Source organism: Myotis nattereri, assembly GCF_964212035.1.
Source record: "Myotis nattereri genome assembly, chromosome: 9".
Taxonomy (NCBI): Eukaryota; Metazoa; Chordata; class Mammalia; order Chiroptera; family Vespertilionidae; genus Myotis; species Myotis nattereri.
In genome coordinates this window covers 38104863-38129189 of record NC_138084.1, presented here as the reverse complement: position 1 = coordinate 38129189, position 24327 = coordinate 38104863, and the positions used below count along the sequence as shown (strand labels likewise).

General features: G+C 41.9%; 1 protein-coding gene across 4 annotated transcripts in view; it reads right to left on the bottom strand.

The window, feature by feature from the left end:
• Positions 1-315: 315 nt before the first annotated feature.
• Positions 316-24327, bottom strand: part of RIC3 (RIC3 acetylcholine receptor chaperone) — a gene marked incomplete at its 5' end in the record, with an annotated part of 35789 nt that continues 11777 nt past the window's right edge. The window contains 5 exons of one of the 4 annotated variants that reach the window (XM_081098640.1): positions 316-2208; positions 5235-5380; positions 8877-8970; positions 11693-11765; positions 12770-13002. In XM_081098640.1, the coding sequence (XP_080954766.1) occupies positions 1820-2208; positions 5235-5380; positions 8877-8970; positions 11693-11765; positions 12770-13002 (935 nt within the window). In that variant the 3' untranslated portion in view covers positions 316-1819. Of the gene's footprint in view, positions 2248-2715; positions 2837-5234; positions 5384-8876; positions 8971-11692; positions 11766-12769; positions 13003-24327 lie in introns of those variants that run through there. The other 3 variants (XM_081098638.1, XM_081098639.1, XM_081098641.1) reach the window with 3 other exon arrangements.

The window sequence follows — 24327 nt, the reverse complement described above, 5'->3', positions numbered from 1 at the left end:
TGGCAGGCACCTGGGACCCCGGCTTCGTCCGGAAGGATGGCCAGTCTAATTAGCATATTACCCTTTTATTATTATAGTTAGTTCATTAAATTGGATAAGGCTTCCCCCATTAAACTGAGTTTTTAAAATGTAGGAATTGAGCCTTCCATTCCCACTGCCTGCCTCTGAGCAGTGTCTGCCAGATGAGTAAATGAGTTGAAAACTAGAAGGAAACATATGCATCTCTAACACAGGAATCATAGCCTAAGGCAGAAAAAGAAATTTGAAACAGGGACCCAGCACTGTCATAAATCAACCCCTATGAATGAAGGGACATAACATGGAAAACAATTTATCGAAACAGTAGAGCACCTACATTATTTTTTACCTTGAGCATTACATCTAGATGGTTTTCAGTACATTTTAAACTGCATCTGTTACAAATGAATCAAATGTCCCAAAGACAGATGCAATATGCTTTCTATAAACTCAATCTTCAATGACTGCAGTTCATTAACAATAAGTGTCTAATAGTAGCTGAACTTAATCTTAATATGACCCCATACCTTCTGACAGCAGGCTGTGTGATTAAATATGTTCCTGGCATCTTGTGCCATATCTGCCTTTACATAATTTCTTAATTTTCAAGTCTTCCAAATTTCATGACTGGGAGTGTCCGTGGGAATGCGTCCTCTTTAAACCCTTGGGTCTACCACGGGAAATGGGTTCATTCATCCTGTCTCAAGAACACAGATGGCAGCTTTGAGATCAGGCCTGTAGTTTGGTCAAGATCCTCCCAGGCCTAACCTATTTCCTACTCCCCCAGCTCTCTGAGAGGACCCAGATGTCTGAACACAGGCAAGTGAACGCCTCTTCCCCTGGGCACCACTGCACTGGTTCTCTGCAGCAGACACACTCTGCAGCTTCCCTGTTGGGCTGGCACTTTGTCAACAAGTTCAGTCCTCATTTCTGTCTCAATGCATGTGGTTGGGAAACCAACTTCGCAGAGGGCACAACATCCCGAAAGAGCTTCGAGGCAAGGGCTGTCCATAAATGCATGGCTCACTCCCCTCACTGGCCTTGTGAGCATCTCACAGCAGGACCACTACCCTTGGGCAGGCTTTCCTGCAGCCTCAAGCCGTGGCTCTGCAGGGCTGGGACTAAAGTCTCCACCTAAAGCTTCCTCTGGCTGCTGGAGACCAAGAGGTGGGTTTAGCCGTTCTATTAAGCAGCACAGGGATAAAGGAAGTTAGAGATCCAGGCTGGGCCCATTTTCAGGTCAGTGTGAGTCCTCTGGCCCTTGCTGTGAGGAAGGGACTTCAGCTCGGACAGCAGAGTCCTGCTTTGGCTCCATCATCCCCAAAACTAAATGTTCTTTTCTTGAACCCAGGGGACCACTAACCTGCTCAAGGCCCAGAGAATAAGGCATCTCAGACTCTGAAATCTTCACTCTTGCAACCTTAAGTCCTCATGTGTAAGCTGATGTTTTTTCACAGGTAAACCACCTGTTACTCCCAGCATGGAGTCGAACCTCTGCCTGAGTGGTCCTATCTGTAATTATGATAGAGCAAACAGTTACTCAGTGGATCAGTTCTCTGATGGAGGAAAGGCAGGGAGAGAAAGAGCAAAGCCATCTTGTGTTCCTACTCATCTCTATGATGCTGTACAGGTGGCAGGTGTGTGAGCACCAGGGAGGATACATGATATCCATGGTAGTGACCTGATTGGCTATAATATTTAAACACAGAGAATGAAGTACAGGGCCAAGGGTGAAATCTAGAGAGGAGAGCAAGGTCACCTTGAGACCAGAGTAGTGGATACTTCACCAAACTGGCTGCTTTCACTCTAAACCCTGGGGGCTCCGCTTCCTCAGTGTGTCCCCAATACACGCTCTGTCGGCACTGATGCCCAGCCCCTCATCTCTGAAGTCCTGGGGCCACGCTTCCTGGGTGTTGTCCTCGGGCTCACTGTAACTGTCTGCCATGAATCCAGCATTCTCCACCAAGACCGCGGGGTCCTCTTCGTGAAGACAGCAGGAACATGTTTCTGGCTCTGGGTCACATGAAGTAACAGAATTCTCCTCCTGGGCTCTGCCGTCAGCGGGCACTTCCCAACCCAAATGGTCTGCCTCTTCCAGCACTCCCATCCTCTCAGCTAGTGCCTCCGCAGAGGGCTCCCTGGGGTCCGGGTAATCCACCAGGATTGTTTCTTGCCTACGCTTGATGCAATCTGAAAGGTCATAAATTGGATAAGTCTCTTCAGGGTAACCTAGAGAGAAAAGCAGCACAAAGTCTTACAAAGGCTGTCTCTTCAAAATAAAGTGTCAGACTCAACGAGGCTTCTTAGGCAGCAACCATCCCATTCTAACAAATCCATTCAAGGAATCTCGCAGATGACTAACAGCTCTAAAGTTTCACTTCAGTAAATTCTAAGCGCCTGGCTGACTATCCAGTGCTCTCTGAAATTCAAACCCCTTCAGATGGAAATCCCTTAAGTGCAGGGGGCTTGGGGCAGAGGGTGAGTCTCACACCTCCAGCTTCTGCAGTAGCATGAAGATTAAACAAACAACAGGAGCCTTCGGTAGAAAAAAGAAAGGACCCAACACCAGATGGAGAGAGCACAGCTTAAGGCTAATGTTTATAATTTCTATTTGGACCCATTTCCAAATCTTCCCGGGGGTGGAGGGTAGAACGGAAGGAAGGAATGCTAAACTCTGAAAAATACACCAGGAAGCCTTTTACTATTGAAATGGCTGGCAAGTGTCAGAACAGAGAAATGCTTTAGCGAGGCAGGCCCAAATCCCGAAGGACAGCACTGCGTTTTCAGAAGACAGGATTCCCGTTGGTGGCTTCTTCATCTTCACAAAATGGAACAAAAGAATACAACAAACTGGTAAACAAAATGAGTAACACTGGTACTGAAGCCCAGCTAGATAATGAGGGAAGAGAAAGTGTTGCCAAATCAAAGAGTGAAATGAAATCAATCTGTGTCAGCCTGAGCAGCAGATGGGCCGTGCTGGAGCCCACGCCTGTGCTGGCAGCAGCAGCGTGCTCGCTGCTCAGTGTGGCGAAGCTGGGGGATCCAAAACCCATGTGTACGTTACAGTAATCAGTAGAGTCAACCAAACGCAAACCACTTCTGCCTACAAATTCTGAAAAGCAGGGGTTCTTTTTGGTACGTGTAGAGTATGGAGATTTTTTTTTTTTTACATTTACTGTTTGTTTTTCTCATTATAAAAGTCATAGGGACTCAATGTGGAAAATTTGAAAAAATACAAGTTTTGGAAAGAAAACAAATTATCTAGAATCCCACCACTGATAATAATTTGTTGTATTGCTCCTGGCTTTTTACCATATATAAGCATGTGTGTGTGTGTGTGTGTGTGTGTGTGTGTGTGTGTGTGTGTATGGTTTAAAAAAATATATATATATATATACACACACACACACACACTAGAGGCCCGGTGCACAAAAATTTGTGCACTCGGGGGAGGCGGGGGGTCCCTCAGCCCGGCCTGTGCCCTCTCACAGTCTGGGACCCCTCAGGGGATGACCACCTGCTGGCTTAGGCCCGCTCCCCGGGGGATTGGGCCTAAGATGGCAATCAGACATCCCTCTGGCAGCCTGGCAGTCCTTGGGGAATGCCCACTTGCCAGCGGGGAGCAGGCCTAAACTGCAGTCGGACATCCTTAGCGCTGCTGAGGAGGCAGGAGAGGCTCCCACCACCACTGCTGCACTGGCAGCCATCAGCCTGGCTTGTGGCTGAGCAGAGCTCCTCCCATGTGAGAGCGCCCTGACCACCAGAGGGCAGCTTCTGCATTGAGCATCTGTCCCCTGGTGGTCAGTGTGTGTCATAGTGACCAATCATTCCCAGTCCTTCTGCTGTTAGGGTCAGTTTGCATATTACCCACTTACTATATAGGATAGAGGCCTGCTGCATGGGTGGGGGCCAGCTGGCTTGCCCTGAAGGGTGTCCCGGATCAGGGTGGGGGTCCCGCTTGGGTGCGTGGCCAGCCTAGATGAGGGGATGATGGCTGTTTGCAGCTGGTCACACCCCCTTCAGGGTGGTGGTGCCCACTGGGGTGCCTGGCCAGTCTGGGTGAGGGGCTGAGGGCTGTTTTCAGGCTGGTGGGCGACTGAAGCTCCCAGCCTCTCCTTTTTTCTTTTTTCTTTTTATTCTGGGATTTATTTACCTTCTATGGCTGTCACTGGAGCTGAGAGCCAGCTCCAGCTCTGAGGCCATTGCCGGCTGAAAGCAGGTACCTGGGTTTGTTTAGATTCTATAATTGAAACTCTGTGACCATCATTGGCCGCTCTAAGCTCTGAGGCCGTGCTGGCTGAAAGCAGGTATCTGGGGTTTGTTTAGGTTCTCTAATTGCAACATAGTTGCATCCAGAGCTCAGAGCCCAGCAGCGGCGGGCAGGGAACCTTGGCTTCCTCCGTCACTGGAGCAAGTAAGCCTCCTGTTCGCTTCAGTTGCCTGGCTGCCGACTGCCATCTTGGCTGGCAGTTAATTTGCATATCTCGCTGATTAGCCAATGGGAAGGGTAGCAAAGTTATGGTTAATTACCATGTTTCTCTATTATTAGATAGGATGGTTTTTAAAAAATATATATATATGGTTTTTTAAAAATATATATGTGTGTGTGTGTGTGTATACATATATATATGTTTATATATATATGTTTTATATATATGTGTGTGTGTATATATATATATATATATATATATATATGTTTTTTTTAAAATAAGGATCACCCTGTATATAAAATGTTATACCTGATTTTTTTCATTCAACATTATATCATGAGCATTTCTCCATGTCAGCAGTCATTTTAAAGCTGGCTGCACAATATCCCCTCACACAGCTACAGAACTGATCTGACTTACCCTGCCTCTTCTGGAGACCCTTAGATTCCTTCCAACTTTCCCTTATAAGTAACATAGCAGTTAAGATCTCTGAATATAAATCCATGTCTACTTCCCTATTTTGTTAAGATACACTTACAAAAATATGAAAACTAAGCCACCGGCAGGAGGAGGGAATTAGCTGCAAAGGGTGATGGAAATGTTCTATATCATGGTTATGGTGTAATTACACACCTCTACACATCTGTCAAAACTCACCCAACCATACCCTTAAAATTGGTGAATTTTATTATATATACATTATACTTCAGTAATAAAGCTGATTAAAAATAATTAACATCTCTTTTCTGGGCTGACAGCTAACAGAGAAAGGAGAAGACACTTTACCTTCCCAGTCCTCCATGTAAGGGGCCTCCTCAGCCTCTTGCTCTGGAGTGGGCCTGTCAGTGAACCTTCCTTTCTTCATGACCCTGGTGATTTCTTGGAGCTGATACAGGAGCTGTTTTTCTTGGTCAGAAGTCACAGTCTGTGCTCTGCTTAGAAATATCAGACAATCCAGCCACTTAGTGGTAAATACTCCTTGGCAATGAACATAAATATCACTATGATCTGTCTGGATTCTAGAAGTGGAGCAGCAGCAGATAATTCTAGGAACTGATTCTAGAGCAGCATAGCTGGTGACTACACATATCAATTCAACGGTTTGATTTTATATACGGGAACTAAGGCCCAGAATAGATCACGGTATTGCGCAAGGTCCCACATGAGTTATGTCAATGCTGGGACCAGACCCCAGACAGCTCAGCTTTTGGTTCAATATTTTTTCAGTGCACCTCACTGCTACTTAATAACACTCCATTTACTGCAAGCTACTGTTGTCTGACGCAAGGTCATCAAAAGAAAAGCTGCTGGGACAGCAGCCTCGACTAGGGGAAAATGTGCTACTAGGCCAGTGATGGCGAACCTATGACACGCGTGTCAGAGGTGACACGCAAACTCATTTTTTTGGTTGATTTTTCTTTGTTAAATGGCATTTAATATATAAAATAAATATCAAAAATATAAGTCTTTGTTTTACTATGGTTGCAAAGATCAAAAATTTCTATATGTGACACGGCACCAGAGTTAAGTTAGGGTTTTTCAAAATGCTGACACGCTGAGCTCAAAAGGTTCACCATCACTGCACTAGGCCATCCCTACAATCACCAGGCTGCATATACTTGTGCAGATACATCGCAAAATTCCAGAGCTGGATCATTCTGACAAATCAATTATCTAGACCACAGACACTGGGGGAACTGAGACCCTCAAGAGGGAAATTATACATTTCTATTGCTAGTTAATGTCAGCACTTTAAAACTAATGTCTCCTGACTTCTGAAAGCACTCGGTGCAACTCTTAAAGCACAGTGCTCAAGTTCCACAGTTTAAAAAACCTGGGTGTGAGTCCCAACTTCACTGGGGGCTCTGGACAAATGTCCGCAAGAATAAGATGGGCTCAAGGAAAACAGTAGGAGCATTTTATTTTTTGAGAAGGAAGCACTGCATCACACTCATAGGCAGGCGAGGCCCTACAGAGAAGGCTGAGAACTGTCTGCTTTACTACAAGCTTTAACTAGCGGCAGGACTTAACCGAGGCTACTTCTTTTCTTAAAAGCCCCAAAGCATTAAAAATCAGCATAGCACTAACGAAGGAAAAATAATACCTTCTGAACAGCCTCCCATGGAGGTGTCCTCTATGTTTCTAATCAGCCAGTGGGAGCCAGCATTCCTTGTTATGCTCAGCCTAACAAACGTTATCCTTAATGACCAATAAGGAAAAAGAACAGTGTTTCCTCCCTCCAATGTGAAGGTGGTAACTGAGGCAAATAAAGGTGCATTTCTGCAGCCTTCGGTGGGAGGAAAACAACACCAGGGCTCCAGTTCTTCCACACGAATGGCCTCACAGCCTCCACTGAAGAAGCTTGTCTGTTCTACACTCAGCTAAATGTATTGGGCCTCTTAGATCGCATCAGTACAGGAGCTTGACTCGCCACAACTGCTCATCTGCTCTACATAACCCCCAATTCTTACAATGACCACTTTGGGGGGGAGGGGGCTTCTGGGGCATCCAGGTCACCCCCACCTACAAGAGCCTGTGTGCTCATCACAAAGCTCTTGCTCTTGGCTGCACATGCTACTTCTCTGGACTGTACTCAATGTATTTTGATTCTTACTGAGTGAAACAGCTGGATTGTTTCTCTTTTTGTTTGTTAATCCTCACCTGAGGATATTTTCCCACTGATTTTTAGAGAGAGTGGAAAGGAGGGGGAGAGACAGAGAAACATCGATGTAAGAGAGACACATCGATTGACTGCCTCCCACACGAGCCCTCATCAGAGCCAGGGATCGAGCCTGCAACCAAGGTACGCGCCCTTGGCTGGAATTGAACCTGGGACCCTTCAGTCCAAGGGCTAACACTCTGTCCACTGAGCCAAACCGGCTAGGGCTGGATTCTGTCTCTTAACTAATGAAAAACCAGAACCTTAAATAAAAGAGGAATGGCTAGCAGAGGCAGAAACAGACAAGAGCAGCTTTCTCAGAGAATTCCAAACTAAAGCATCTCTTTCATTTCTGAACAGGTCTATTAATATTGCCCATGTCATGCATTAGGCAATTCATCATGGCCCACCTTACACCTTCTGAATTTACCACAACAAAGATTTTCAGAGATTCCTTGTTGTCTCACCTTGGTTTACTCCTGGAAGGCAGTGGTAACTACGACTGTATAGGCAAGTGCCGTGAACACTGTTAAGTGCTCATGTGTTTGGTTGCTCCCTGTTTCCTCACAGTCCATTTTCTCCACCTCCCTGAAATCTGGCTTCCATTCCGTCATTTTACCAAAATTTGCATCATCAATGACCACTTCACTCTCAAGTCCAAAAGTCTCTTTCTCACATTTCATTCTTCTTAACTTCTCTGTACTGTGGACCATCCTCTTGAAATGCCCTCTCCCTTGTCTACTGAGACATGTATTCCTCCCATTTCTTTAACCATTCTTCTTACCTCTGATCATGGCTCACTTTCCTCCTCCCAATTCCTGAAACATGGTTGTCATGAAGACTCAATCCTAGGGCCCTCATTTCTCTACTCTTACAAACGGCCTCAGAAAGCTGACCCAGTATCAGCTGACCCATCCACCTCTACGAAGATGATGTCCAAACTCTACACCTGCTCTTGACTTTTCACACAAAGCCAGTCTCATTATTCGTTATCCCCTTGGAGGTCTTGCCACTACATCTAAGTTGACCTTAAATTCACCCTTCCAACCCAGGTCCTAGTTGGGCCAAATTAAGGAACTTCATGGAGGAAAAAAAGAAATCACAGGCTGTATCAGGATTCCTTGGTTACAAGCAACCAATCTTCCAATAAATTGGCTCCTTGTATTTGGAGGAGGTAGCAGATTTTGGAGAGGCAGCAGAATTTATTGGGAGAATGTGGGATAGCTCACAATATGAGAAGAATTGCTGAAGACCCAGGATTCAGGAAGGTGGGAGGCAGAGCAGCTCTAGGGATTAGGGAGCAGGAGCAAATGGATAATCTCTTTAGGGACTGCTGCCAGGGTGAGTTAATATGAAAAGCTTTCAGATCAGGTTCCACTGGGTTCAAGATCCAGTTTTAGACGAAAGTACACTTGGCCCAACTTGGGTCCTGTATATACCACTGAATCCATCACTGCAGCCAAGGAGATGAAGTGTGGTGATTGGCCAGGGACCACATGGCCACCCTTGAAGGGGAGGTGAGGGGTGGAAGAGCTTCACCCTGACCTTCACACTCACTCTCAATAATGTGCATTACACTGAACATATGCTCTCGAAAACGGAGATTGCTTAACAGCATGAAAATGGAAATGTTTCGTGAGAAGTAACATGCAAATGCCAAATAAGTTGACAACTATATAAAATGAAAGTAAGTGGCCTTGAAATCAAAGAAGAGAAAAATCTTGAATTGATTCTCTAAATGGGAAATAGTCTGAATCCTGAAAACCTACCTTTCACCATTAGGTCCCACTCTATTAATTAATTTTTCCATGGCTTCCTCTGTCTCCTTGAGTTTTTCTTGCAGTTGAACAAGCTCAAAATTGGCTGAAAAACAAGCACTGATCTAAGAATCATCACACACAACTCCCTAAGCTCTTTTCTGAGGCATGGCTGGCTGTGACACTCTACGTAATGCAGGCTGGTCCTGAGGCTCAGGGAAGAGACTTAAGAGTTTCTCCAGCTAATCCAATCAGGATATGAAGGTGCTGTGGTTTGGGCGCCAAGATCTAAAGGATACATGTGTAGTGAGTGATGAACAAATCACTCTTATGCACAGAAATACAGTAGGACCAGCTAAGAAAATACCTAGGACTGAAAAACATACCCCTATAGTCACTCAAGAAGAAATGAAGAAGATAAACATACCCTTTTCTTGTGTGTGTTTTTTTTTAAATTAAAATATAGTTAATATATACATTATATTAGTTTCAAGTGTATAATGTTGTTATTCTACATTAACATACCCAACGAAGTGATCACCATTTTGTCATTATACCAGGTAAGTATATTATTGACTGTATTCCTTATGCTATACATTACATCCCCATTACTTTTTTTATTTTATAACTAGAATTTTGTACCTCTTATTCACCTTTACCTTTTCTTCCTTTTTCCTAGCCCCTTCCCCTCTGGAAATCCTCAGTTTTTTTCTCTATGTCTATGAAACTGTTTCTGTTTTGCATTGTTTGTTCATTTGCTTTGTTTTTTATATTCCACATATAAGTGAAATCCAATATAATAAAAGCATAGTATGCAAATTGTCCTCTCCACTGGGAGGTTGTCAGGGAGTTCAACCAGTGGGCGGGGCCAGCCAGGGGAAGGGAGGGAGGCCCCGGCAGGCAGCCGCTCCTTCTTATGAATTTCATGCACTGGGCCTCTAGTCTATATATAGTTATTTGTCTTGCTCTGTCTGACTTATTTCACTTAGCATAACACCCTCTAGGTCCATCCATGTTATCTCAAATGGCAAGATTTCAGTCTATGTTGTGGCTGTGTAATATTCCATTGTATATATGTGCCACATCTTGATCCATTCATCTATCTATCCATGAACGCTTAGGTTGCTGCCATACTTGGCTATTCTAATCTAAATGATGCTCAAGGATAAAGTACGAAACATATAAGGCACTTTAGAAAACTAAGTGAAATGAGCAATAGTTCACCTGCACATGAGGTTAAAAACCTATCTAGAAGTAACAGTTTAAATTTCATGCTTCCTCAATAGAGGAAATCTTGAGACCTCTCTGCCCAAGATTTTCTGTCCCAGTCATATGGAGTGAAATGGTGTAACCCTGCCTCCCGTAGTAGTTTCCTCAACTAACGTTAAGACCCTAAAAGTAGAACAGAAAAAATAAATCACCCATCAGTACATGAAATGAACTTTAAGGCAGTAGGAAAATAAAATGATGTTCATTATGTAGATAATCTAGTTTTTCTGTGTCATACCCAGTGCTATCCTCTACCCAGATGTATTCAAAGGGTTACTGCAGACGTAGTGTTTCAAAGGCCTTTTAATACTTCTGGACCACATTCTTATTCATGCAGTTAACATCTATAAAGTGGAGGACTGTGCTACATAAATGCTTAAGTTATTTTTATTTCCTGCATGATTTGAAATTGAAGGATAAGGAGCTGATATAACTGCTACTACATTATAAAACAGCTGCTCTTAGGAATTCATTTTATTTACTTCTTTCTGTTTTAAATGGTTATGTGACAGGATACAGAATTTGCTACTCGAATTTAAAGAGTCCACAAATCTTTTAAAAATTATTTTACTGACGCATTTACCATCACTGTTAAACATTATCTCAATTAAGAACACAGCATCTTTCTTAAAGAAGTCCCTGAATATTTAAGATTTCTAAAAAGGATGAAGAGTGTGACTGAAATATTTATTTCCACAGAGAATGCGGAATAAATACGGAAAGCAATAATGGCCGAGGGCAGATGCTTCTGTGGTCCAGCCTCACCTCATTTGGCTGATGTCTTTGTTTTAAAAACCTCTGATGAGGCTTCAAGATCCACTGGATAAAGCAATCTGGCCTCAAAGACCTTCAACAATATGGCTGAACTTCCCGACTCTTTAGACCTTCTTCCCCACAGCTGCCCTGTGCTAGGCTGTCTCATCCAAGCCATCCCCTCTAGCTGGCAGGCCTCCTCCACAGATACCCAGCTAGACATGATTTCCTATAAGGCTTTTATCAGATCCCTTCTGTCTAGGTAGTCCACTTTGCACAAGTTATTTTTCCTGACATCCATCCTAGACTATAAATTTTTAGAGGGAGAGCTATGCCATACACATTGCATTTCCCCAGAGAGCACAGAATATTCTAGTTGGTAGTGAACATTTGATGATCATGTTTCAAGAGCCAGAAGAGTTAAATTCTGTCCCTGGATCTAATAACTGACTTTGGCAATGACTTGATCTCTGCCTTGCTTTTTCTCTCTGTGAAATAAGGATATTTGCTACCAATATTCTGAAGTCTGGACATGAGAAGGAATGCATTCCAAATGTGAAATATTAATTTACTAACATAAAAAAGTGAACTCATAGTTTTGTACTTTTTGTAACTATCTTTCCCTTTAAAGCCAACGTCAATATGGAAACTTTCAGGAACTCTCAGAGCTAAGGTAAAAAACGGCATCAGATTAATTTGGGACAACTTTTGAGAAATGCTTTTAGGACATACCCAGATTGTCCGTCTGGCTGCATTACAGCTGTCGGACTCGGTCAGACCTGTGACCACTCTGAAAGGGCACTTACTCATTTTCCCGCAGGTGTCTCCCGGGGTGGCGGTGGAGCATTTCCGGTCCGCTGCGGTTTTCCCCTTGGAAAGCTGAGAAGTGAAGGAGGTACAGCACATCAACAGCAGCTCAGAACCTCAAAGTCCCAGAACCCCTCATATTAAGTGAAAAGAGAAAAAGGCTGGGAGACAAAAATTAAGTCAGAAATCCACTTGAATAGCAACATTAGATAAATATCTAAAAAACCCCAACAAAGCAAAACAAAAACAACAACAATAGAAACAAAAAACAATAGCTTTCCAAGTAAAATATTAGCAAGGCACACGGAAAAAGTATCTCTCTACCGGTCATCTGCCTTGGCCATGCTCACCTAACACTCACCTCGGGCTGTCTGCAGAATTTCTGGGCGAGGAGGAGCTCGCCTCTTCCTCTAGTTAGAAGGGCAAAGTAAAACTCTTCCCCCAGCGAGGCCCATGGCCTGCCAAGGCTGGGCTGGAGGTGGAACTTAAATTAGCAGTCTACTTATAAAGGACCCAAACCATGTCTCCCCAGAACTAAGAAATATCAGGCTTAGTTTCAGGATATGGCAGTTCTGTTTGAGAAGAATTACTGAAGACGATGTTGAAAAACAGCACTTCATACTCCAGGGAGAAGAAGGACAAAGTGTTGTTGGTATAGTCATCACCTGGCCTCATAGTGGCTACCTGAAAACCCCTGAGCCAATCCTAACAACAAAGCTCTTCTTAGGGCAGCTTTATGCCTTTTCAGCTTGCAAATATGCCCAGTCAAGGGCTTTTAACTTTATTGCTAACTGGATTAGCAAGTAGAAGATCCAGGCTCAAGTCCTGGTTCTGCAGTTTCCATTGTGAATTTTGGAGAAATCATTTAAGCTCTGAGTGAAGATTTTCTCATCTGTAAAACTGAGGATAGGATAACACCTACCCTAAATACCTTATGAAGAGGAGGCAAGGTTTAAAGAGATATTAGATTTGAAAAAGGGTTATGAACTGTAAAGGGTTTTAATACTGATAATGACTTTTATTACGATAATATTAGATTGTCATTGATATAATAGGACCAAGATGATTCCACTTACCTTAAATAGAATGTACAGTATGTATAAAAATATCCCAAAGCCATAGATTGGAATAATCTGCCCCATCAAGCCTCTTCCACTTCCTCCTCCTCCTCCTCCAGTGCCTCCACCTGATCCTTTGGCCTTTGCAAAGGCCTCTGCACGGTGAGACCTCTGGGTGCGAGCTGTAGGGGCCTGGCCATCTGAGGGTGCTTGGTGATGATGCATCATAGGTGGAAATCGGCCCAAGTTTCCTGAGAAAATAAATTCATCAGTCTTTATTTCTTCTACTATTTTAAATATGGCTGTTATGAAAACACCTAATGCATTGAGGTACAAATAATAGAAGCCAACTCAAACAAGTCTAAGAAAAAACGGGAACTTGGTTATAAGGGCACAGAGGCATCACACCGATAATATGATGTGGCACTCTCCAGCTGTTCACCAAACCCATCTTTCCCTTCCTTTTGGGTCCACAGCTAGACAGTTTTCAGTTTACCATACGGTTAAATGTGGCCACGTGACTGAGTTCCAGCCAAGGGAATGTGAGGGATATGAGCTAGTTCAAGGCCTGGCCTATACAACGTCCCATGTATTAACCTCCAAGTTCATTTCCCTTCAGCTGGATGCTGGCACCTAGGGAAACCTTGGAAGTCATGTGACCATGAAAACGGCAGAACCTCCATCAACGTGGACTCCTAGACACCTGCGTGGTACAGAGCCTCCCACCAACTTAGAAATAACTTCCCAGCGGGTTAGGGCCACTGTACACTTTGGAGTATGTTACAGCAGTTAACCACCCCTGACTAGCACAGATGATGCAATCTGGTCTCAGAAGAGAACAGACCTAGAAACTGGAAAGCCATCAGGATGTAGGACAGCTACTCTCACGTTCTATCTCATCTTTCTCCCTCTCTATGGGCTACAAGGCTTTTTTTTTCTGTTTCTCTGTGAATATCTTCTTCATTCTTTCTCTGCAGACCATTTCTTTAGCTTCTCTAGGAACATGGGAGAAGATGGTTATCCCAAAAACCCTCATTTGCATGTTTTTAAAGAGGCCAGCAGAGAGTGGACCTAATTCCAAATTCCTGAAGGGAGATGAATACTCAGCTAGTGTAGGTATGCATCCCTCTCTAGTCAGCCGTAGCTGAACAGGCAGGATTCATGTAGTACAAACAGAGTGAAAGGAGTTCTTCCCTGTGAGTGAGATCAGGGCTTACAGAAAGGGGAGTGTATCAGTTTTCTTGCATTTGTTTTCCTCCATCAGAAGCAGCCAAACATTAACATCAACTGCCAAACCTCCTGAGAGCCAGAGGTGAGAAAGGAAAGACAGCTCTTCAAAAGGCCATGCAAACAGGCTTGTGTGGTAAAACCACAGGGAGATAAAATCATACAGCAGAGAACACTAGAGAGCACAAAGACTCCATAAACCAGACTCTAAAAATACAAACTGTACAGTGAAAAACTTCACATTCAACAAAATTATAGATTTCTGTTCAATAAAGAATACCATGAACAGAGTTAAGATAGATGACAAGGAAAAGCTTTTGCAACATCTAAAATTGACAAGGGATTAAAATACTAGAATAGACAATAAATTTCTACAATTAAATATGAACATCACAAGGACCCCAAGAGAAAAATGGGAACTCACAGAAAGAAAAGCTTAAAAGATTTTTAAAAATAAAAAAATAATACATTAAAAGATGACCAAGGTAAAACCACTGAGTAAAATATAAATTATATATTATAGAAAAATATAAATGAGACAGCCCTCCTACCTGTCAGAAGGAAAAAAATTAGAATGGTGGGTAATGGTAAAGATTGGCAAAGATGTCAGGAGGCAAGTGTAAATTGACACAGCCATTCTGCTAAGTGATCTGGCTGTACTTAGTGACATTAAGTATGTCTATACTCTATGATCCAGTGATCCCACTCTGGTGCATAAATTCCAGAGAAATTCTCAAATAAGGCTTTCTATAACCCAATTTGAATGTTAGACTTTATAGACATGTGTGAGAATGTTTGCTGTGATGATCTTATAGATGCCCAGCTTCATTTCCCTAGTGACGAGCCTCCTTGGAGTTTCTTCAGCCCAGGAGCACAACTTGCTTTACAGCCAGGTACAAACATTTTACACTTTAACCAAATGTTTGTGAAGCATTTTCATGTGCCTCATCTCTTTTGATCCTCACAGAAGTCCTGGAGTAGGTAGATAGGAGACTTGGTAGAATCCTATTTTCTTTTCATTAGCCGTAAAATGGAGATTTAGAAAGTTTAAAAACTTGACCTGACTGAAAATAAGTAAGAAATGGTGGAACTTGAAAATGACTTCAGGTTTTCTCACTGTGCAGAATATAGTCAAACACTGCTACAGTTAAATATTTTGCCCTTTGTTCTCCCTGCATGATCTATAAGAATAATCTGCTTCATGTTGATATTTACTGCTGTGTTGCTGACAATTACCTGAAAGAGAAGTTGGGGTGCTTCACTGGGCTGGAAAAAGTTTAGCTAAATCACAAAGCAGATCTAATTAAGCAAGTTTATTCTATGTCTATAAAAGGCTAAGTTGATGTGCGCATGTGTGATACATATAAAGCTCTTGCTGGCACCAATCGTGTGTTTCGATCTGTCATTGTCGATCGTGAATTTGGTTGACACTTCTATTATAGAGAAAGGGCGAATAGTGATATTAAAATATTTCTTCTCATTAATTTCCTTTCAATGTTCATGAATCCATGCACCAGGACACTAGTATTGTAATAACTATGTATGGTGCCAGGTGGGTACTGGAAATGTCGGGGGGGGGGGACGGACGACGAGACACTTTGTCAAGTAAATGATTGTCTAACCACTATGCTATGCACCTGAAACTAGTACAAAATAATGTTAAATGTGACTGTTACTGAAAAATAAACTTTAAAAAAGGGTATCCAGTCTTTTTTAATAAATGGTATGGGGACAACTAGATATCCACACACAAAAGGATGAAGTTAGGCCACTAATTCATTCACACCATATTAAATTTAAAAATGAACTCAAAATGGATTAAAAACCTCAATCTAAGAGCTAAAATTACAAAACTCTTAGAAGGAAACAGATATAAACCATCATGAACTTGGATTAGACCAGGGGTCCTCAAACTACGGCCCACAGAAAACATTTATCCGGCCCACCGGGTGTTTTTGCGGCCACTGCCTGTTGCTTAGCAGCCGACTCGTCCCAGGCCCGCAGTGCGCATGTGTGGAATGTGGCGCCGCACTCTCCAACTCCCCTCCTTCTCTCTGTCTCGGGTGTGATCAGACAAGTCACAAGCTTGCCTGTGTAGAGCCTGCTGCTGCCTGAGGACTGAGGTAAGAACAAGTTAGGATTTTTTTTTTTTTTTTGAAGTTAGGAGGTCTATTTTTTTTTAATTTTGCAGTGAGTAGGGCCTTTTTTTTGAAGTTAGGAGAGCCTTTTTCCAGAATGAAACATCTGAAATCTCCAACCAGATCTAGACTAACTGATGCACACTTGCATCACTTGTTACGACTAGCAGTGACAAATATGGAACCGGACATTGACTATCTCATTAGCCAAAAGCAGGCCCATAGTTCCCATTGAAATACTGGTAAGTTTGTTGATTTAACTTTACTTGTTCTTCATTTTAAATATTGTATGTGTTCCTGTTCTGGTTTTTTACTTCAAAATAAGATATGTGCAATATGCATAGGAATTTGTTCATAGTTTTTTTTTTTAAACTACAGTCCGGCCCTCCAATGGTCTGAGGGACAGTGAACTAGCCCCCTGTTTAAAAAGTTTGAGGACCCCTGGATTAGACAATAGTTTTTCAGATATGACACCAAGCACAAGCAGCCAAAGAAAATAGGTAAATTGGATGTCATCAAATTGTAAAACTTGTGTGCTACAAAGGACACCATCAAGAAACTTAAGACAACCCATTAAATGGGAGAAAATATTTGCAAATCATATATCTGATAAAGGTCTAATACCCAAAATATATAAAGAACTCCTACCACTCAACAATAATAACCTATTTAAAAATGGTCAACGGCTCGTAATTGACATTTCTCCAAAACATATAAAAGGCCAATAAGCACATGAAAAGATGTTCAACATCACTAGCCATCACAGAAATGTATATTAAACCCACAATGAGATACCACTTTATACCCACTAGGATGCTATAATAAAAAAGACAGATAATAAAAGTATTGAGAAATATGTCCTTGGGCAAGGGAAACAAAAGAAAAAATAAACGGGACTATATCAAACTAAAAAGTTTTTGCATAGCAAAGGAAATAGCTAAATGAAAAGACAACCTACTCCATGGGAGAAGGTATTTACCAATGAAACATCTCATAAGGGGTTAATATCCAAAATTTATAAAGAACTCATACAACTCAACACCAAAAAAACCTAACAACCCAATTAAAAAATGGGCAGAGGATTGGAATACTTTTCCAAGGAAGGCATACAGATATCCAAGAGACATATTAATGCTCAACATCACTAAATCATTAGAGAAATGCAAATGAAAACCACAATATCAGAGATGTCACCTACACAACTTTCAGAATGGCTATTATCAATAAATCAACAAACAAGTTTTGGCAAGGATGTGGATAAAAGGGAACCCTTGTGCCCTGTTGATGGGAATGCAGATTGGTGCAGCCACTATGGAAAACAGTATGGGAGGTCCCTCAAAAAATAAAAAATGGTATTGCTTTATGACCCATCAATTCCACTTCTGGGTATATACTAGCATATACAAAGAAACCCAAAACACTAATCTAAAAAGATATAAGCACCCTATGTTCATTGTGGCATTATTTACAATAGCCAAGGTATGAAAGTAACTCAAGTGCCCATTAATAGATAATTGGATAAGGAAGATGTGATACATATATACAATGGGATATGACTTGACCATCAAAAAGAATGAACCTGCTCTGATTGGAATGGCTCAGTTGGTTGGGCATCATCCTGTGCATCAAAAGGTTGACAGTTTGATTCCTGGTCAGGGCACGAGCCCAGGTTTCCAGCTTGATCTCGGGTAGGGGAAGTGCAGGAGGCAGATGATGGACGTTTCTCTCTTTCTCTTCCTCTCCCTTCTTCTCTCTCTATAAATCAATTTAAAAATCTTAAAAAATGAAATCTTACAATTTGCAACAGCGTGGATGGACCTAGAGGGTATTATGCTAAGTGAAATAAGTCAAAGACAAATACCATATGATTTCACTTATCTGTGGAATCTAAAGGACAAAAGAAATGAACAAAAAAAATACATACAGACTCACAGATGCAGAAAACAAATTGATGGTTGCCAGAATATGCTAACACAAAAACTTGTATACAAATGCTCATAGCAGCATTACTTAAAATAACCAGATGTCCATCAAAGGACAAATGGATAAACAAAATATGTATATCCATACACTAAAATATTATTTGGCCATAAAAAGAAAGGAAGTATGATAATGCTACAATATGGGTGAACTTTGAAAACATTATGCTACATGAAAAAAAAAACAAAAAAAACCCAGTTATGCAAGACCACGTATTATATGATTCCATTAATATGAAGAGTCCAGAATAGGCAAACCTATAGAGACAGGAACTAGATTAGTGGCTTCTTAGGGCTGGGGTGCGGGAGAATGATAAAATGTTCTGAAATTGATTGTGGAGATGGTTGCACAACACTGTGACTTTATTAAAAATCACGAACTGTACACTTTAATAGATAAATTGCATGGTATGTGAATTATATTTCAACAAAGCTATTTTTTAAAGTCATCTAGTCTAACCACCTGTGTTCCACATCCTTACTTCCCTTAAGTGGTGGTCTTGATTTTGCTGAATCCCATCCAACAGGAAACTCAGTACTTCCCTCAGGATACTCATGCCACCTCTATACAGCTCAGACCGTTAGAATTGTCTTGAGTTAATGAATGAGGAAAGGGTGTAAGGAAGGAAGTACATTATAGGATTTCAAAAAGCAACACTGACTGAATCATGATGTGTCAAGAAATAGAACAACATGATTAAGAAAGAAAATGTGGAGTGGATTCAAAGAGGAGCTGAAAAAAAAACCAGAAAACAATGTTTATATGTCTATCTTCTCAAATGAAACTCATTGTCACCTTCCAAAACCTGTTCTTCTCCTGTATTTCTTTACTTTGTAGAGTCATTCTCTCAGATCTTTAAGCTTGAGATCTATATATAACCTCTACCACCTGTGACCAAGGGTATACCTGAAACGGCAGGCTCAAGTCAGAATGTTCAATTTGGAAGAGATTTTTCTTTTTGTAAAGTTAACTCTCCTCAACAGGGAGCAACCTCAACTCTTCGGTCTTGGTGCCACCATGTTTCTCAGAACTTAAGAGCCCAGAATGTTTAAAAAGTCCATGACTATAAAACATTTAAAAATGTCTAGTTGATTTAAACAATTTTAATGAAATACTCCAAGTGTACAAAAAAGTATAAATAATATATGAGCACTTATATATCTACTTACCATGTACATGTAGCTGGAACTCCCATGTACTCTCTCTAAGATAGCCACAACTCTGAATTTGGTGATTATTAGGTGTGCTTTTATTTTATTTTTTAAATTTCTATTTATTTTGAGAAAGAGAGATAGCAATTTGTTGTTCTACTTATTCATGCATTCAGTATTTGAGCCTTAACATGTGCCCTGACCCGGGATTAAACTCACAAACTTGGTGTATCAGGATGATGCTCCAACCAAATGAGCTACCCAGTCAGGGCTTAGGTGTACTTTTAGACTTTACTATGTAAGCTTGCATCCATAACAATATACAACATTATCTTGACGATTTTAAACCTTTATATTATGAATGGATAGTAGTGATGGATGTATAACAATGTGAATGTACCTAATGCCACTGAACTGTGCACTCAATGGTAAAAATTTTTATGTTATGGATATTTTACCACAATTTAAAAATCTTTGTATTCTGGTATCAAGAGGCCTGATGCATGAAGATTCATGCGAGAATGAGCCTTCCTTCCCCGGGCTGCAGGCACTGCCTTCACTGCAGCCCAGAGGCGCCTTTCTGCCTTTGTTCCTGCCCAGAGCTACCTTTCTGCCTTCCCACGCTGCCCAGAGTGGCTGGGGTGGTGCCAAATGCCTGCTCATCGCCATGGCAACCACACAAGCATCCCTCCCCATCCCGGGCCGCTCGGCGCCTGTGTATACAAATTAACCCACCATCTTTGTTGGGTTAATTTGCATATCCACTCCTGATTGGCTGGTGGGTGTCATGAAGGTACAGTCAATTTGCATATTTCCTTTTTATTAGTGTAGATACTATATTCATACTTCTGCAACTTCTCTTTTTTCTGGATGGGGATCAGTATTTTAGTCTAGAAATGCCCCATGTTGACATATGTAACTCTAGTTCATTCACTCAAAGCACTGCTCCTTCCATTTCCATGTCACAATTTATTCCCCCTCCAGCTGATTAACATTTAGCTTATATTCTATTTTTCACTATTCCAAACATTCTACTTTATAGCTACATTACAAGATTTGTGGTTTTTTTTAAAATATGCTTTAGAAAACTAAAGAGATCAGAACATTAAAGATAATAGAACATTAATAATGCAGAATCTCCAAAATAGAAAACAGCTGTTTTCACTATCGCTAAATGTACTTAAGCATGCCCTAAAATGGGACCTGACTAAATCCTAATTGTTTATTGAAAGCTTTCTCCATATATAGGTTTACTTAATTATTAATACTTCACTTAGCATGTCATTTAACCTTGACTAAAAACTTAATGGATTTTACAGAGCGAAGCTCTACTTTCCATTGTTAATAACCATCCCTGCTGCTCAAAACAAAAACAAAAACTCTAGCCTGTTAACAAAAGAGCTTTCTGAAAGCAACATTAAACCATCTGCAGCATTTCATTCTCAGGGCAAATAAATCAATAAAGAACTGAATGTGTTTTTATTTCTGATTACACAGTTCAAGAAAGATCTTAATGGGCTAGTTCCGTAAGTTATGTGAGCTTCTTTCTAAATACTGAGGACGTTCTAGAGGCCATATTTAATTCAGTATTACTTAAGTGGAGCCTGGGACAACAGCTGTTTCCTCATTACTCGTCTCTAAAGGCCTCTTCTTACATTCCCCTCTTAACTCTACTTTGCTTACCACTGCTTTGATGGTTTCTGCTAACTTAACCAGATCTTTCTTCATCTTTCATCAGCTTCTTCCCTCCATTCATCCTAGATATTACCAAAAAAAGGTATATATGTACCTAAGTTGTATAGGGTAAGGTCCATGTACTCTATACATGTTAACTATTACTGTTTTGTTACCAGAGTAATCTTCCTGAAGCATAATTCTAACTGATCTTGCCTATTTCTGGTCAAAGCTTTCAATGGTCCCCACTGACGACAACTGGGCATGTTAAACAGGAGGCAACAAAGTGAAGTAAAATGAGTACCATCTTTTCAGTCAGAGTTATTAGTTAAGATCCTGAACCTTTATAGAGCTCATTTTCATTATCTGTAAAATACAAATAATAATAGCTACTTCTCAGCATTGTTACAGAATTATAGATTCAACATATTCCAAGCACCCAGCACACACAATAGGACAATAGGTGTTAACAAGTTCTGACTGTTCCCTCCCTACAAACAGAATTCCAAAAAACCCCCCTGAATTCCATAATCTAGTCCAAAAGTCCCTCTTCACACTTCTTTCCCATTACATACTCCTGACTCAGCCTAACTAGGCTCCTCACCATGCACTGAGTAAATCCTGTGATCTTGCCTCTAAGCCTTTGATTTCCACTGGTTTTGCTTTTCTCTCCAACTCCACATAATCTAAATCCAGCCTATTTTTCAAGGCCCAGGACATTTCCCTCCCCCAAAGCGTCTTCTCCCCATGTACTTAGAACACACTTCTCAAACCTCTTTTATTGCCCCCATCACACCTGGCTTTATTCAAGAGTTATATTTATGTGCCCTATACCCTCTACGTGAATGGGTTGGGAGACAGAAATAGGTAAGGTCTTCCACTAAGCATAATTTCTACCCAATTTTATTTAGTGCTGACTGAACTTACAAATCATATCTGAGAGAAAGAAAAGCAGCCTGTGGCATTCAGAAGCTGCCCTGGTGCTATCAGCTTGGCCCTGGTGTTGCTATAAGCTGATCTGGCACTCACATTTAGGTCTTGGTGTTTTCCTGTTAAACAATTTCAGGGCACCAACATCAGACAGGCCATTACGTGTCCACAATAGATCAAGACAAAAAAAAAAAAAAGACTACTCAGTAACCTGCTTGAATAGACAAAACATGAACACTGTCCCAGCCAAATATCAAACAGCCCCTACTCCTGGATAATGAGTGACTGCTGCTTCTTTACCAATTCCAGCTGCAGTCTTTCTCTAGTCTGCCCTCCCTTTTCAGCGGTTCTCAACTGGTGGGTTGCGACCCCTTTCGGGGCTGAATGACCCTTTCACAGGGGTCGCCTAAATACATCCTGCATATCGGATATTTACATTACGATTCATAACAGTAACAAAATTACAGTTATGAAGTAGCAACGAAAACAATTTTATGGGGGTCACCACAACATGAGGAACTGTATTAAAGGGTCGCGGCATTAGGAAGGTTGAGAACCACTGCTTTAGATAAACTTTCCCCACTTCCTGACAGCATCGCAAAGCTCCACATCCTTAAACCTTCCTCTAAGTCAGCAGTTGCCAACCAGTGGTCTGTGGACCGGACCACTGGTTGTCTGCGAGGTCTGAAAGGTTGGCGACCACTGGTTTAAGGAAACCTTTGGAGCAGCAATCGCCAACCGGTGGTCCGCGGACCACTGGTGGTCCAAAAGGTTGGCAACCGCTGCTCTAAATCACCTGCTACAAGCCCAAATCCAATAATAATGCTTTTCAAGCACTCTCTTACTGAGATACCGCATGCTTCTCCATGGCATGCCTTCTCCCTGGCCACAACAAGTACTAAACCCAACCTGTCAACTACAGGGGTATTCCTGTTGCTCGGTGGCTGGAGGACAAACTAAGAACTTCTTGAATAAACGTGTAGTATTTACTTTATGCTTGGGGCCCTACAGGGCATGCTCTGGTCTTACACACTGTACACATTGTTCAACTGATCTGGATGTCTTACACCGTGCCTGTTGGCCTACACTGCAATCTCAAGACTCAGCCCAGTCACTCTTAGAACTAAAAAGTTATTTTATTTCATTATTTTTAGTGTTCTTCATTTCACCATTTGAGAATAGAAAATGGCAGTTGGGGTGACTGATCAAAGTGCTCTACACATTTAGGTCTTGGTGTTTTGCCAAGATTCAGTGGGCACAACTCACTTGAGAAGAACATGACAGCAAAAGAGTCTGAACTATTCTAGAGAAACAGGGCTACTGGAAAAGAGCTGGTAAGGAATCCTATTTATAAGCATTCAAAGTGAAACACTCATTGGAAAACAGGGGCAAGCAGGGTCAGCAGAAGAGATGCCAGGTATGACATTATTGGGGGAGCTCCAAGTGGAGGTGGTGGATAGGACCCCCCCTGAAGCCGACTCTAACACAGAAGCAGCATACTGTCATCTTGGAAGGCTTCAACAACCCTGGCACCCATTCAAAGACTTAATCAGGTAACACTGGGACAACTGAAAAGTTCCTGACCTAGTGTGCTGACATTTCATGTTCCACAGATACATAAGGTAAAAGGAGGGGAACTGCTACTCTGACCAAAGAAGAAATTGGTTGGTGAAATGAAAGGAGAATCCTAAGAAAAAGAGAGCAGGCCAACTTAGTATTTATGACAAAGTAGAGTTTGTATGGCATAGGCTCTAGGAAGTTCTGAAAACAGACACACAGTTCCATGGCATGAGACCCTCTCTAAAAGGAAAGCTCTTTAAATACATTTGTTTGGGCATTCCAAAAATTGTCAAGCAGGTAGGAAAGGCAGAGGGAAGAAGCAGATGTGCAGGGAGTTCTCCTAAAAGAATAGAGTCAGCAGGAGGGCACCGCATCTGAGTCTCCATCAATCAGACTCACACTGTTTGCCCCACTCTGGTGATTCCCCGAAATCCTGCCCCACCACCCAAGCCATTTCAAGTGGCTTTTCCATGCAAATGGCCTCTCTTGCCTCATGCTTCTGACTTTCCTAAAATCTTTCATCAAGCAGCATCTGACCCCTACATAGCCTGTAACTCTTGCTAAGTGGCTCCAGGACCAGCACTAGCAGCAGCCAGCCTTTGTTCGCAGCTTGGCCTCTCCTGGGCACCTCCAAGCCCAGCACAAGTAGCAGTCATTTGCAGATCACTCTGTAGCTTTGCTTGGTGGCCCCAGGCAGGAGACAAGCAGTGGCTGATCTTGCACCTCCTTGGAGGCTCCTGGTAGACAGCTTCAGACCATATAACAACCTTACCAACTCCACGAGCTACACACTCAAGAGGCAGGCTAGGTGAGCACCAAAGCCCTACTGAAGCAAGTCCTGCTCTACAGAGTCAATCCCAACAGCAGCTCCTCTGCTATAGTCACAGCTGGTCCTCAAAGCCAATTGGTCTGGGGG